This window comes from Silurus aristotelis, assembly GCF_946808225.1.
Source record: "Silurus aristotelis genome assembly, chromosome: 5".
In the NCBI taxonomy this organism is placed as follows: Eukaryota; Metazoa; Chordata; class Actinopteri; order Siluriformes; family Siluridae; genus Silurus; species Silurus aristotelis.
In genome coordinates this window covers 14444927-14462155 of record NC_139578.1, presented here as the reverse complement: position 1 = coordinate 14462155, position 17229 = coordinate 14444927, and the positions used below count along the sequence as shown (strand labels likewise).

The 17229-nt window shown below is 37.2% G+C and overlaps 1 protein-coding gene across 2 annotated transcripts; it reads right to left on the bottom strand.

Annotated features, from left to right (window-relative positions):
* Positions 1-6: 6 nt before the first annotated feature.
* On the bottom strand, positions 7-16815 carry phka1a (phosphorylase kinase, alpha 1a (muscle)). Of its 2 annotated transcripts, XM_083542406.1 has the most exons (33): positions 16264-16793; positions 15346-15504; positions 14770-14817; positions 14493-14661; positions 13927-14009; positions 13736-13816; positions 13000-13098; positions 12334-12480; positions 12193-12246; positions 11929-12051; positions 11558-11653; positions 11361-11468; positions 11178-11256; positions 10947-11081; positions 10753-10862; positions 10472-10616; positions 9878-9956; positions 9630-9799; positions 9117-9287; positions 8950-9038; positions 8225-8370; positions 7079-7232; positions 6850-6929; positions 6617-6695; positions 5781-5910; positions 5601-5702; positions 5276-5382; positions 5072-5110; positions 4708-4752; positions 4330-4488; positions 1802-1855; positions 1460-1660; positions 7-847 (listed from the first exon to the last, which is right to left on the bottom strand). In XM_083542406.1, the coding sequence occupies exons 1-33, from the start codon at positions 16339-16341 to the stop codon at positions 674-676; spliced, it is 3693 nt and encodes a 1230-aa protein (XP_083398532.1). In that variant the 5' UTR covers positions 16342-16793; the 3' UTR covers positions 7-673. The 2 variants fall into 2 exon arrangements, with proteins under 2 accessions (XP_083398532.1, XP_083398533.1); XM_083542407.1 differs by lacking the exon at positions 5072-5110 and having other exon boundaries at positions 16264-16815.
* Positions 16816-17229: the final 414 nt, after the last annotated feature.

The following is a 17229-nucleotide window of genomic DNA, read 5'->3' as shown; positions in this document are numbered from 1 at the left end:
CAGATATCACACACAAGCATTTATTTATTGATTATTTAAATGAACAAAAACGAAACAAGATTGTAAAACTGTTGTTCATTTTCTCAGTAACCACATAATTTGCTACAAATAAATTATTTTATAACAACTCAGAACCATTCCAAACATGAAGATGTTATTTAGCTATATCTTCATTTATTTTACCACATTTGAAAAAATTTTTTAGGCTCAGCAATCATTTACTAACAAAGTGTGCAAAATATTAGCTTTAAAAATAGTTTATTTTGCTGATGAGGCTGATGTAATTAAAATAATGTTTTAACATATAAAAGTTATCATTAAATTGTGATTTATACAGAATTAGATGACAAGTAAACATGCTGGGAACAACATTATCAAACTCCATACATAAAATTCTGTCACTGGTCATCTGCTGGTTAAACTTAAAGCGAGATGATTGAGAATGCTACATATTAAAAACAAAAAAATATAAGTGTGCACACAAAATTAAACAGACTTACAAAGAAAGTGTTATCTCTCCCAACGGCTATGAAAACTGAAAACCGCCATCTTCTGTAACATTTTACTGCCTGTAAGCCATGAATGTTAAAATATTTTACACAGACCAAAACTGAGAGGTTTAGTTTCTTTCACTTCTTTACCACCGAGTTAATTTTAACCTTAAGACAGAACATCACTGCAAAGCACAGGAGCCACTGGGCAGAAAGTCCTGTACATAGGTGGCCACTGCCTTAGTGAGGTACGTCATTGAGCCAAAGCGGCCGCTGGGTGCGCTATCGTACAGGAGCCGGCAGATGCCTGTGGATGTGTCTTTTTCTAAAATGCTCTCTTCTGCATCAAGAGCTTTCTGTAAGAAAAGGTGGGAAAGAGTTTAATATTTCAATAATAAGGAATTTGCACTTTTACTGATGAGGGTCTATTATAAAGTGTGTAAAAACAGATTTAATCAAAATCAGAAATTTGTCCTGTATGCATTGTACCATCAACAATTTCCAAAAAAAAAAAGAAGAAAAGAAAAACATCAGATAAAATAAATTCAAAGTAATCTCAAACTTAAAGGCAATGTAATTTATCTTGTGGCACTTATGTCTTACTTTGCCCTGAAATAAATGTTTTTTGACAACACACATATGCCAGTCTTTCACTACATGAACTTTGCTTTGCGATACACACATATGCAGTTGGATTATACAGCAAGACAATTTTTAAAAAGATCATCGTTCCACTCGAGTGAGGAAAACTTGATCTATCTGAGATTATGTTTACAGACCCCCCATTCAGTATTAGAACTGATTTATAATTACTTTTTCTATAAAGAGTGCTACCACCTTCACTATATACTGTCAATAAACCAGTTCTGCAAATGCTACTTTATTTAAACCAGTTTAATACCCAAAGCCTTGTAAATCATGAATAGTATTACAACTACAAATATAAACACACACACACACACAAGTACCTGGTCCTGGTAGAACATGTCATTGGCAATGTGAACGATCTTCTCCACATGAATGATGCTGCCAAAGCTTTGGATATCAACATCAGCGAGCATGGTGAGCACCAATATTGCCTCCACTAGCAGCTGTCTGTACTCAGGCTGAGGAACTCTGTTCAGTACGGTCTCCACATGCACAGCAAACTTAATCTCACCTGGTGTCATCTGGAGAGACAGAAGGAAGGAAAAAAATAATTCATGCTTAATTGTGTCACTTCAAACCTAGACATATTAGAAACCGGAAGAAATAGATTTTTACGCTTAAAAATGTCTAATTAAAAACACAAAGTACAGTTGGTGACAAACCTCTCTTGTAGTGGACGATGGGAGCACAAAGCCTTCTATCGACAGTCCATGGCACTACAAGAGAGAGAGAAAGATCCATTGATTTAATCTTCTTAAATGTCTGGTCTTTTCATAACAGTGTAAATTATATTGTTTCAAATTACAGCCTAATATTGCTTAATTAATATTGAGCAATTGCTTATTGCTTGATTAATATCAGTGGTGGATGAGGTACACAAACCTGTACTTGAGTTAAAGTAGAAAAACACTCACTTTAACTTTTACTTGAATAAAAGTACAAAAGTTTTTGCCTTCGAATGTATCCAAAGTACTATGATTTACTATGGCTATAATGTACCTATTAAAATTGTCAAGACTTTTACTTTATCAACTCAGTTTATGTAAAAAAAAAAGTCCTTAATGTTACTCCTGGCACATAAATTTATTAATAGAATTATATTAGTCAAGCACTGACATCTATTAAAATGATCATGAGCCCAAAACCTTTTTTCCAATCACTTAAAAAAAGGTTTTGGGCTCATGATCATTTTAATAGATGTCAGTGCTTGACTAGTTATTATAATTCTATTCAGAATACCACCAAGCGCCAATCAAAACAAGTTCACAACAGAGCGTGCGCTCTACCCTGATTGGTGGCTTGCTGTGTGCTCGACCAGTTATTTTTATTCACTCGCAAAACATAGTTGAGTAAAAAGGAAATACTTCAGTAAAGTACAGACATGTGAAAAAGCTACATGAGTACAGCAATGAATTACATTTACTTCCTTGTTGTCCACCATTGATTAATATAAACATCGAATTTATATGCAACCTAATAATCCATTAATAATTTGACAGCTCTAATAAACATTCTGTGCACCTTAAACCCTTGGATGCAATAGCATTAAATTAACATCCTTTACAATTGTGTGTTTTAAGTTTTAGGAAGACCCCTATAACGGCTGAAAAAGTCAAGTGTCCGAATACTTTTGTCTATATAGTGCACATGTGTTAAAATGTGTCTGGGTAACATTAGAGGAGTAAATGTATGGATCATGTGTGCTAGAATATTTTTCTTTAATCTGACTGTCATGGTTCCTGAATGTAAGGCAAATATAAAATGATGCACAATGTTTTGGTGTTCACAAACACTTCTCACTGTCTGTTCGATAATTACATTTGGATTAGGTTTTGTTGAGATGTAAATAATTTAAAAGCTCATTAAAACACAAGCAGCGCTGTTAAAAAGCTGAATGTGCTGTCTTTATTTAGTATTATATATTTATTTTGCTTTTTGAGCAGTTTCTCCCATTCTTCTGTGCAGAACCTCTCAAGACCAATCAATCAAATTGGATGGGGAAAGTCAGTGCCTAGCCATTTTTAGATCATTCAAAAGATGTTCAATCAGGTTCAAGTCTGGGCTCTGGCTGGGCCACTCAAGGACATTCACAGAGTTGTCCTGTAGCCACTCCTTTGTTATCTTGGTTGTGTGCTCACGGTCTTTCTCCTGTTGAAAGACTGTCAACCCAGTCTGAGGTCCAGAGCAAGGTCTCTGATGAGTCTCTGTACATTGCTGCATTAATCTTTCCCCTTAATCCTGACTAGTCTCCTAGTGAAACACGTTCCCCACAGCGTGATGATGCAACCACCATGCTTCACTGTAGGGATGGTATTGGCCAGGTGATGAGTGGTGTCTGGTTTCCTCCAGACATGACGCTCAATCTTCGTTTCATCAGACCATAGAATTTTGTTTTTTCATGGTCTGAGAGTCCTTTAGGTGCCTTTTGGCAAACTCCAAGCAGGCTGTCATTTGCCTTTTATTAAGGAGTGGCTTCAGTCTGGCTACTCTACCATACAGGCCTGAATGGTGGAGCGTTGCAGAGATGGTTGTTTCTCTGGAAGTTTCTCCTCTCTCCACGGAGACACGCTGGAGTTCTTTCAGTGTCCATCTGGTTTTTGGTCAGGTGACTAAGGCCTCTCTCCCCCGATTGCTGAGTTGTTTCCTTCCCCAGATATGTGCCTCCATACAATCATGTCTCTGAGGTCTACAGACAATTCCTTGGAATTCATGGCATAGTTTGTGCTCTGACATGCACTGTTAACTGTGGGACCTTGTATAGACAGGTGTGCGCCTTTCCAAATCATGTCCAATCAACTGATTTTACCACAGGTGGACTCCAATCAAGTTTTAGAAACATCTCAAGGATTATCAGTGAAAACAGGATGCACCCGAGTTAAATTTTCAGTGTCATGGAAAGGCTGTAAATACCTGTGCGTTTTCTTCTTTTTTTTTTTACATTTGCAAAAATTTCAAACAAACTTCTTTTCACGTTGTCCGTATGTGGTTTCGTTTGTAGAATTTTGAGGAAAAGAATGAATTTAATCCATTTTGGAATAAGGCGGTAACATAATATGTGGAAAAAGTGAAGCACTGTGAATACTTTCCAGATGCAGTGTAAACAATTAGTTTGGACTCGTAACAAACTCATGCGTTCTGGCCAAAATCTTTGCATGTAAATATAAGCCATTTTGTTTGTAAACCTGCTAACCTTTTGCAGAATCTTCCAGACTTTTTGATAAAAGCCCACCGGCACTCTGTTGAGGGCTCCATCCAGCCTCCTCCTGCGGAGCCACTGGCCCTGTCGACTATCCAGCACAACTGGAACACTCACAGAGCCATCAAATGACTCGGCTGATGTGAGACGGTGCTTTTAGCAGCCACATGAGAGAACACATGCATATTAGTTCCATTGAAATACAAACACACTTATAAAAGAGACAATTCCTAAAATGAAAACAACTAAGTTTGTTTATTTTCATAACATATAATTTATCGGTCTACCAGCGAGTTTATAAAAAAAGCAGAACTATATAATACTAAAGAACTTAAAATAAATAAATAAATAAAAATAAGGACCAAAACTTACAACAGACTCTGTTTGGTCTATGTCAAAGGAATGTGCTGAAAAGGACTGCAGAGGAAAGAAAATAATAGAATAAGGTCAGGTCCAGTACAATTCTGCTGGAAGGAGCAGTTCTGAACAGATCTCAGAATTGCCACAGTTTCATGCATGTGCAGCGGATTACTGTGATCACTGTAGCTTCTTTGTATAAACGATTACTCACTGTGAGAAGCAGTGTTTTTTTTTGTTTTTTTTTATTAGCTATAACTTTATAATAAAAAAATTTAGTACATTGATTTCTTCAATCATTAATTATTAGAGCTGGTCTGAAAATTTGGTGATTGCTCCAAATAGGCCAGACCAGAGAGTAGCATATTTGACATTTCACCTTACTCTGATCCGACCAAGACAATCTCCTGTCTTCCAGCTGCAAATGGAGACACAGCTTGTTTTTACAGCTCACGCAAAAGAGGAAATTACAGGCAGAAGTTAAAGTTCCCTATACCAGTAATCCGGTAAGTGGCAATAAAAAAAAAAAAAAAAAAAAAAAAAAAAAAGAGGTTGTGGTGATGGTTGCCAAGTAGTTATTTACCTGCTTCATATCACTTTTCAGTTTGCTAATGCCAGCACGTTCACTTTTGGTGGCACCAACATGGCCAACTTCATGGATAGAGATGCCAGGACTCACACCTGTATCCACTAAATACAAAGAGTCACAGTAAGTTAACACAGTAGGCAATTAAAAGCACAACCAAAAGCACAATATGTGGTTTAATGTGGACAGTAAAAAAAGTGCACAAAGAACAAAACACTAAACAAAGTGTGTTTACAATACTTAACATACTATAAAGATTTGGGAACCTTTACATTAATTTAAAAACCTTCCTATAAACATTTGCAAAAGGGAAGTAACTGACCATGCCTCTGCACACCAAACTCTTTGCCACTGAGAATGTGATGTAAAAGATTCTTCAGCTCAGAAGGACTCAAACTCATCAGACTCTCTGTGGCTTCCTCATCTAAAACATAGTGAACAGAATTAATTAATATAACACATATCAAATATAATGTCTTTTGTAACTGTAAGGTTATAGTACCTGAACAGTTTAGAGATTGAGCCAGTTCGGTAGCCATGACCTGAATGATTAGGCCAATTCTCAGTCTGAACATCTCACTGAACAGACCTGGCTGTGTCCTGATGCTCATCGCCAGGTACACCATGATCTCCTGTCACACACTCACGCTCATAATTATTAATGATTTTACTTCAAAAATGTATATTGTATTATTTTCAGTGGTGGACGAAGTACACAAACCATGTACTTAAGCTAAAGTAGAGATGCGGTGGATAAAATATTACTCCAGTAAAACTGCTCCCTTTAAACTTTCACTTGAATAAAAGAACAAAAGTTTTTGCCTTAATGTCCAAAGTACTATGATTTATTATGGCTATAATGTTACTATTATAATTTTGTCACAAGACTTTTTGCTTATTCAATGCAGTTTATGTGAAAAGACTCCAACTATAAAAAGCCAGCAAATAAGGCCACGGGTGTAGTGGCATGTTCAAGTCAGGAGTTTCTTCCATCATTTATTCCTCTCAAAATGTTCTGCTTGCTGGTGAACTGATGCTGAACTGTATGTTTGTGCTAAGCAGATACCACCAAGCGCCAAACAAAACAGGTTAAGCTTTTATCCACTGCTAATTAAAAAGTAACGGCTGATTTCGCAAAATGTTGTTGAGTAAGATATTTGACTTTGAAATGTAGTGAAGTTAAAATAAAAGTCTTCCCAAATGGAGGAAATACTTCAGGAAAGTACAGATACATGAAAAAGCTACTTAATTCAGTAACAAATTAAACTTACTTCCTTACTGTAAATCACTGATTATTTTATATGAATATTCTAGACATATATGAGGCCACATTCTAACCTGAGTGAGGATAGAGATTGTTATGTTGTTCTCGCTGGCCTTATCGATAAGTTTAGCCAGCAGGTCAGGTGGCATTGGCCTACAGCAAGACACAAATCAGACATTATTTTAGCTATAGACACAATATGAAATTTTGTTTTATTAATTTATAAAATACACAAAACAGAAACTGATTGTACTCAAGGATTCAGGGTGGTGAAGTATATCATTGTTTACTGAAACGACTAACTCACGCAGTGATGGTCTTTTCCCTCGGTTCAGGAGGCAGACCCACCGTTAAGTGCTTTTGATGAGCCAGCAAATCAGAACAGGCCTACAAACACATATACACACACACACTCACCTCACCATTATATGAACTAGATCAACAACAAACAAACCATTAACCTGAACTCTAAATTAAATTCTGAAATGTGTTTATTCCAAATCCTAGAATGAACTGAGAGGTTAATACTGACTTACCCAGTCAAGCTCCTCCACTTTTTTGCGCAGCATGCCAGAGATCATACGAATGAGGCCCCAGCAGCGCAGGTCTCCTGCTTTTTCATACAGCTCCATCAGCAGCTTGTGCACTGTAGTGCCCATACCATACAGCTGTGTGTCCCAATCCATTCCCCTGAAAAACACACACAGATATTGAAAACTTAGATTACTGCATATGAGCACAAAATAGGAAAAAAATTTTTTTTACAATTTATGGCATGCAATTAAATGTCAGCTAAACGAAGACGTGTTTGAATGCCTGAGGTCATTAGTGAAGTGGAACTCCCTGTGCATGTAACTAATCTAAACTAAATGTAAATTCAGCATTAATACCAAATTAAAACTTTAATATTTTGAAATTATTAATGTAAGTTGAAGTACTTTATTAGCATGGTAAACATTCTCTTAAGCAAACAAAATAATGTTGATCCCATTCATATTTCCAAAATAATAATGGGATAAATATTTGTATAAATAATTCCAAAATATTAATCTTATGAAATCTAGCCGCTTTTGCAAATTGGAAATAAAGCAATATTGCTGTTTCACCATTGGCAAACTGGTCAAAGTCAAAAAAGCTGAGGGATAACAAATATGTAGGGGCCTAACTGAAAGTTTTAATGGGTAAATCTTACCATGTGTTGAAATTAGTGGATTTGTTGCTTGTTTACACTCGATAGAAATGAATACACTTGACACTTAACAGTTACACTTTATTCAGAAATGATCCCATACCGCTCCAAAGCCAATATACAGTAATCCCCCGCTTTACGGTGTATCCCAGAATTGCATTTGCCACATACATTTTTGCTGATTTTCCCGAACACTCGCGGATAGCACGATAGACCAAAAGACTTATAGGGAATTGTTTTTATGGAGTTTTATGTTGAAATTAGGAAATTTATCAATGAAAATATAATTATTGATATAAAATGAAGCAAAATGTTAATACAGTACAGTACTGTATGAAAATAGCGTTTTTGGGGTGGTGTCCGTTTATCGCGGTTTTTCGTTTATTGCGGGCGCTTTTGAAAAGTAACCACCACGATAAATGAGGGATTACATATATACAAATTACAGCAGACACAATTATATAAATAAAGATTAAAAATGGTAATATCTGACTTGTCTTTGAAGAGGATATATAGGATGTCCGCCTGGTCTTGGAGACCTTGTGTATCCTTAAACAGCTGGGCTAGAACCATGTAATCTATCGCTCCATCAGAGTCACGGGGTAGGCTTAAATCTGACGACACAAGCATCTCAATACCCTGAAGTGGGGGGAAAAATTTTGCATAAATGAGGCCAAAGTATAACCAACAATACAATGCATAATGGATAAAATACAAAATGAAGCAGCTACCAATGCAATCAGATACGATTCGCACCTATTATGATGCAGTGCGTTCCAATTTTGGCTTAATTCAACACAATGCGATTTAATGAAATACGACAAAATAGAAAAATAATGTTCAATTCGATATGGTACAAATAATTTGCTTTTATTTCTTTGGTTCAGAAAGACAACAAATCATAAATTTGCTTAAGTGCCAACTGACTTCTAACGCATGGCCCTTTCACAAACAGGACCTTTGTAGTGCAAAAATACATAAATAAATGCTCGAATAATTAAATACGAGATAATTAAAGTTATCTCGTGAAAATCATGCAATTAATCACAATTCAATATTTAAATCGACTGACAGCCCTAGTTAAAAACTATTCATCGCGATACAAATGCCAACTTGTATCCAATGCACACTTTTTTCAAATCAATGCATCATATCATTAACTTTTATTCCGATGTGAATCGGTAAATCTTACCATCCCTAGTGCCCTAGTGTATATACCTGTCTTACTTCTGGTCCAGAGGAGCCTTTTAAATGAATAGATGGTTGAGGGGATCGGAAGAGCTTGGTGGGAAGATACATTTGCACATCTGAAATAATAAAATAATTACAAGAATGGAATGCACAGGTAAACTGTATGTGCAACAATAAGCAAAAGCAATGCTCACTATGTAGTTGGAGATCTTTGGCCTTGTTGACTAACGACACCATCTTTCTTGTTTGACTGGCTGCAGCTCTGAAGCGTCCGAGCCCGCTGGCCTTATCCTCTGCTCTTATCCCCTGCCGAGGCACTGCAGTGGCCAAAAGCTGATCCAAATACTGCGTAAGATCATCTCCATCTAAGTGAAGAAAAGATACCAAGGGTCTGCTGTTTTGTGTGAGACAACTGAAACCCTCCACTGTATGTAATCAAAAGGATTTACAGAATATACCTACGTTATCGTTATCTTAACAAGAGCAAAACTTTTCGGAAGTGAAAAGTTATTTTGTATGCCATGCTACATATCATAAATGTTGTACAATGAAGGTTGAGAGAATAATCACAGGCTCTGATTTTTAAATATATATTAGCATGTTATAAGTGAAGAGTGCAGGCAGGGCTCTTGTTAAGTGTTTACATGAGTGTTTAAACAATTAATTTACAGTAATCTAATGTGAATCCTGTGGCTGTTCTGCCTTACCATCACTAATGCTAAGATCATGCATGCTGCCTTCTTTATCACAGCTGTATTCATCATCCTCTGCTTCACTCCAGGTCAGCGTGCTGGAGTGCGGCTTACCGCTATCCAAAAAGCTCAGATGAGCAAAACAAGACGTGGTCAAGAACTCGGACAACTTTCCTGTCTGTATCCTATGAAAATAAGAGAGTAAGTATTTGCATTAACATGATAAAGGAAAAGTTAATCATGTTTCGCAGCATTGTTTGTACCTTGCTCCTCCATAGTAGCCATCCTGAAGTTTCTTCAGAGTAGCCAGTACTACAGGGTCCAAGTCTGTGTGGTTTTCAGCTGAAAGAAAAGTTAGGACATTTTGCATACCCTTTTTTTTTTTTTTTGCTGGTTAAATCCCTTATGTGTGAGGAAGCATGTACCTCCGGGTGGTTGTGTTTCCAAAACCTTTTAGCTAGTCAACTGTTGATATAACATTTTAAAAGCTAAAAGAAATAGTTGTTGCTGTAGTGGTTTTTACCCTCATTTGCAATAAATAAAAATATAAACGTAAAAAAAATTTAATAAATAAATATTTCGAAAAATTTACAGAAGGTTGTCTGTTTTGCAGAGAACCAGACGTAAGACTGTATATAACCGGCATGGGTTTGCATGTTTATTTTTTCCCTTTGGATATTTTTTTCTTAAGATCTGTATATGATCTGAATCTGTATATACAATAAAACAAGCAGTGACTCAATATATACTCTGATAGATCATTAGGCACTGAATCCTAAGCTTGCCCAAATTTTAAATGAATAATCACCCTTAACTGCAATAGTGTTTAAGCACCTATAAACATCAGTTCCACTTACTGAGCATGATCTGGGAGACAGGGAAGGTGACAGTTGGCCGGCCAGTCATTCTCCAGCGAGAGGACAAGTAGGAAAGGTCAGTACGCAGCATATCCACAATCATTTTGTTATCAAGGGCCAAGTAAAACTGCTGGTGATCAATAAACTACCAGAAACAAAGGAAAAGCACAAAGACACTGACTAGAAATTCAGAGGCACGACATATTCCCTTTCTTTAATAGTTTAGTAAATCACATAATACCCATATCTACCAAACCTAAAAAAAAGCTCTGTTTACATACCTGAGGTGTAAAGGCGAAGATAGTGCTGCGGATGATGTAGAGCTTGGAGGTCCCCAACACACCAATCCTGCGACATGGCCTACCAGTCAGCCCCAGCCTCTGGTTTCGTCCTTTGGGAGAACAAAAGCAACCAATGCAATCTTTTTCGAATGGCCTGTTCTGTTGAGAAGTTAACAGTAGTGAATGACTCCTACCTAGTCGGGCATATATGTGACTAAGAACTCGAGAAGGCTGCACTCTGATGGGATGGATGTCTGTCACTGCATCAACCTCTATCCCGTTCTTCAGTAACAATGCCTTAATCTCATCATTCTCTGCTAGGATGCACACTACACAAAACAAATAAACAAACATCTAAGGCTTAGATCACCACAAGAAATTGACAATATAGGAATTTTATATATTTTATTTTAAATGGAACTTGCCTTGGACAACCACATCAGGCTTGGGAATAGTTGAGAATCTACGGTTGAGTGGGTCTATTTCTCCAGGGGCCAGAAAACCCTGGGGTTATTTAAAAAAAAAAAAAAAAAAAAAAAAAAAAAAAGGACTTTAACACTGCCAGTCATAAAGCAAGGGTTCCTCAAGTTGTGGAAGTTTACTCTCACCTCTGCCAAAAGATTTCCCAGAATGTACAGTGATTGTCCCCACTTTAGAGGGCATTTGCCCATAGGGATCCTCTCTACAGTGTGAGGATTTTCATACTCCTCATTCACCTAGAAGAATATTGTTCAATCCTTATCTCTAGCCAAATTTCTACAAATATGTTATTGCGATTGTAGCATTTCAAATAAATGCGCCTTACCCTATCTGGAGGGACGCTGTAGAGTTCAGGCAACAGACGTATCCCATCCTTCTGTTTGATTAGGATACCATCAAGTGCCTCTCTGTATTCCTCCACCTGATAAGGTGAAAAAAAGAGCATTATAAATGTCAGAACCCCAATTCATTCATTTTCATTATGTGCTTTATCCTAGTCAGGTGTCATGTTGGGTGAAGAGGAACTCACAGTGAGACAGGTTTTTATATTACTGAATAAAGAACCTGTCATGTAGTACATTAACACATTTCTTCTTACTGTGAAATTTACATATGTTTAACTTTATTATTGACTGCAAAATATTGTGTAAGATGTGTGTAAGACTTAATCTTCCCTAAAATGCTAACATTTTTTACCTGCTCTTGGCTGTTTAGGAAGATGCCATCAAGAATGAGGTAGGTCCAGAAGAGAGGCCACTCACATTCAATGTTCTCAAACAGTTTCAGCTCAGCAGATTCATAATAAAGCCTATTGGGATCCTGTGGACACAAATAAGATATATATAAGCATCAACAAATAATAATACAGCATAATGATAGCAATCTTTTTATATTGAAACGGTTTAGGTTTGTGAAAAATATTTAGTTCCATTTCTCTTGCATTAATTCCTAATATTCTACCTCTTTTGGTGTTTTATGACCATCTCTGAGAAACCGACAGCAACCATATCGCCCCTTGAGAAAATAAAGAAAACAGTCAGGTCATCTGAATTCCAAATGCAACCAAAATGGGTGTGTGCTTAACTGAACTAAAGATCCAACCTGTAGTTTGGAAATTATTTCCTCCTTAGTGATGTTGACTAAATCAATGTCCTCCACAGCAAAGGCTGGATACGAGATAATGGCGAGAACACCAGCATCTACTTCTTTCGATGTGGATGCTCTGGGCAACATGGAGTTAAGAATGGACTGGACACAAGAGCAGTAGCTATTGTCAGAATATTTTATTGTCAAAAGAGCATGCAAATGAATACAAATTTATAATAAAAAGAATCAATTACAAAGGCTGAATTGACATTACTTGCTTCTGTTAAAAGGCGTGCTTTGTTTAATTTTCAGACTAGGTACACTTGGATATTAATATAAGGCACAGCCTATGCTATAATAAAGTTGTGTTGGAGCAGGAGAGCATCAAATTACATCAATAACATAAGCCATATTAAAGATTATTAAACCTATTTCTGGACTTGTTCTCTCCTAATATTAAGCTTGAAATAGTCTTGTTCTCTGGGTAGATATTTTTCAAAAAACTTGATTCATTTTCTTTCTCTCAGTACAGAAAAATGTTGGTCAAGCAGCACACTACTGAGACAGAGGGAACAGTTTGGGTAATAATAAAGAACTACTTTAAGAAGTAAAGCAATAGGGCAATGCTATAATCAATATTTAAATTTAGAATATTTTAGCATTCAGGCATGCTGGCTTCACCTGGCAGTGCTGGATGTCATCTGGCAGAGCATGGACCACTGAGCTGGGCCCTCCTTTAGCTCCAAATAGGTTGAGTTCATCCAGTGCCTCCAGTGCTGCCTAAATCACAAAGCTTCTATTCACGTATTGTACGTAAACATGAATCACAGTTCCTAAGCAAGTATAAAGTCTAAAAAAACATGCTTAAATATCTAACAACTGAACTCAAAATCACTGCCATTGCACTTTAGCATGCAAAAGTGACCCAAGAGTCTCATGTGCAGTTTTGTTTTTCCTGAAAGGAGAATAATGTTTCCATTGTCTCATTGTACAAAGTTACAAAAACTGACACAATTTACTGCACTTGGCTGCTGTTAATGGGCAGAAGAGTGAAAGGAGTCTGGCAGAGGTACCATGCTGAGTTTATAATAGTTCAAACACACCAGTGACAGCGTCACATGGCTGTATGGAAGAAATGCATAAGGCCCTCTGTTAGGCAACCCTCAGCTACATTCTCAGCTGCTCAGGGGCAATGATGGAAAGCTGGTTAGTGGCCGTGTGCATAAGACTGTGTGGTGTGTAAATGAGTCATGGTCACAGAATGAAACAAACTTTTAGTGATCTTTAATCAATTAATATTTAAAATATATTTATTTTTAATCTTTATTCATGTGAAAATATAGTCATACTGAAATTCCAAATCATGTCTAGTTTGTTATACACAAAATCATTCAACTTTATATACAAACCATCTTACTTTGGCCATGCCGATGGAGCTGGCATTGAGCTCAGGGATGCCCTGATTAGTCTTGTCTCCTCGCTCCCACATTCCAAAGTCCTGCCCAGAGAAAGTGCATCGAGCTTAAAGAAGACCAGCCATCGCTAAAATTCAGAAGTATACTCATGAATATATAAACCAAGTGTTTTTATTAATTTAGAAAAACTTACCGCCACTTTGTATGCAGCTTCAATGTAAAACATTAGATTCTGGATCACATCGACTTCATCCTGAGTGTACACAATGTGCAACCCTGAGGGGGGCCCAAATCCCAATAAATCATCTAGATGCAGTTTAAAGCACTCAGAACTAAAATTATTTCATTTGAAATCAGACATTTATTTAACAGAAAAGTGATTAGCAAATTAAAGACATTTACTCCCCAATAATATTATGAAAGTAAATCAGATTATTCACTATACTCTTTTCAGCCTAATCTAAATATAAACAAGATGCTTTATTGTTTGTGCTTCCCCACTTTTTTCATTCTCATAAAACTTTCTTTCGGCTTCTCCCATTAGGGGTCGCCACAGCGGATCATCCGTATCCGCACGTTTGATTTAGCACGTTTTTACGCTGGATTCCGTTCCTAACGCAACCCTCCCCATTTATCCGGGCTTGGGACCGGCACTGGCCGGGGATCGAACGCGGGCCGCAGCGGTGAGAGCGCCGCATCCTAACCACTAGACCACCAGGGAACCAATAGATTAAAAAAGTAAGGGCAAGCCCAGCATACCTGAAGCAGTCATCTGTGCTAGAAACAGCATGTAGAGTGAGGTGGCATCCATCTGTAAGTGGCCCCATTCTGTATCGCCCACAACTGTGGCACAAGTGTGAGTGTTGTACTTGGCATGAACACAGTCCATGGTGCTTTTGCTGTACTTGAATTTCTCCACTTTGTCCAGCTATGGATCAAAAGTGAGAGTCAGTATCGCTGGCTTTTTAGATAACAAAACAGTGGAGCGATGCAATTAGGGGAATGTTCAAAAGTGTACAAATGGCAAAAAGAATACCTGTCGCATAATGCACTGAAGTAAACCTCGCATAAGTTTCACAACACTCTACAGACAGAAAAAGAAAATTATTACCAGGATAGGAGTGGAAAACAAACAAAATGAAGACCAAGATTAAGGATTGTTCACAAATACAGTGACATATTACAAACAAAACAAAAGCAGAGTACCAACTCTGACCTTCTCATGTAATCATTAAGGGGTAATCTGAGACGGCAAAGCCTTGACCAGACAACATATAAAAGGGTACACACAAATAGAGAACCCCTCTACAGTAACTACAGGTCACTCAAGCGTACTTGAGCAGGTTACTTCAGAAAAAATTGTTCGGTGTTAATTCTTTATTATTGTAATAGATTAAAATAATCGATTCCATATTAACTCTCCCACCACACACACACTGATTTCATTTATTCACCATGACACAGGTTCCTATACACTCACTTATTCAATTTCTATCCTTTCAATAAAATATATCACCACATGTCCCATTCAGATCTTCAAATGGGTAATTAGGTCAATATTCTTTAGAATGCATAATGCCCATTAGAGAGTCAGATCAATCAAATTTCCTACCTGCTCCAGCTCATAAGCTTTAGCCTTGTCCTCATCTCGGTCTGCATTCTTTCTGTAGGCCAGACTTAGAGCCCACACTGAGATGATACTGTAGACATTATCCCTGACCCAGGCATCAGGCTGTTCCTCGCTTGCAGGGAGAAGACCAGTCACCGGATCCTACACATTATTCATATGAAAATAATGTGAGATATCTGCTATGAGATTTTATATATATATATATATATATATATATATATATATATATATATATAAACAGCACCTTTTTTCTTCAAAAAAAACAAATTAATTTGTATTTGAAGGGACATTTTGCATATCAGTAAGTGTAAGAGTGTAACCGAACGAGTCTGAACGCAAAAATAAATGCCTTTTTTTATGGAAATACATTTGGAAGTGGTATAACCGACCGAGTATTCACATGTATGTAACTGTCCTGAAACTCCCATGAGATGTGTATGGATTTCATTGCTAGGGAGTTGAACATCAACTGTACACACTGTTAGTTAGGAATGGCCTACAGCTGCTCATTGAAATTGAGTGTAGATATATTTTTGCAGTAACCTATAGAATAAGGCAGGCCAGAAAGGGCCATCAATCTGTGCTGTAACTGATACTGGGCCAGTCAGCTGTTAGTGAGTGATAAAAGAAAAAAAATCATATAAAATGCTAAACTCAACACAATATGAACTTCATAGTATAGAGTAAATGTTACACTGGAGAGAAAATGTTTAAAAGTGAGGCCATATTACTGATCATTCTGTGACATTTATGTGTGTGTCGTACGTACACGTGTGTGTGCATGCATGCGCGCGTGCGTGTGTGTCTGTGTTCTTTAGACCAAAGAACATGGTCGATGAAAGCATTTAGACTGACTTATAACAGTACACACAGTGTAAACATTATCCTACATATACTCACTTGGTGGCGAAGAATAGTTTGTTGAATGATCCGAGCATAGTTGTCGAGTTTGACTCCAGAATTACTGCGACTCCTCATTTTCACTGCACTTCACTTCACTGCACTGCACTGCTTCTTCACTCCTTTGCCCACATCCTTAAAAGGTTCAAAAAGCGTCAATGAAGCTCAAATGGATTCGCCTAAAACTGCACACAAGACACCTCAAGACAGTGTCCACAAATACAGAGCTGAGAAATCTACTAGAACCATTTCCTTGCAACACTCACTGCCTTTGGTGCTACAAACTAACTAAGAGAAGCTGAAATAAACAAACACGCAAAGTGGTAAAAGAAAAAATTCCGGAAGTGTGAAATTGACGTGTAAAACGAGGTCAAAAGCCGTCCTGGTGATACGCACACAGCTGCATTGGATACGTGTATTAAAAAAAGCAGCTTTGTATTGTAAAAGCTAGTTTTAAAGCGGATAGAGCAAGACACGGGAGAAGACACACGAGGTGAAGTGTGCACCAGGAAAACACACACACACACACAGGCCATAAACCCAAACAACAGCGCCAACTATAGGCCCAACTCCAGAATCTGTACATGAAGCAGTCTGTGGTGCTCAACAGCAGTTCTGGATTGAGTGCATCATTCCTGTTCAAATGCACTGCTTTTAGTGAAGTACTGAGTTGTATGAGAGCTATATTTTAATAATTCAGATAATTAAATGCTCCATGCACATTAATGCAAATCGTTCCTTTTATCCTTTTTTTTTTACACAATTGGATCTTCATGTTTTTTTCCTGCAACGTAGTGGAGAAGATATTTCAGATTAAAATGTAATAAAATGCAGATATACTCTGGAAATAATGCTGCTTCAATTATTGAAAGTACTTCTGAGCTACGAAGCCACTAAAAACCTGCCAAGCCTACCAGCAAATAAAATTTTGACAAAATTTATGGAGTAGCTTTATGTTTCATGAAA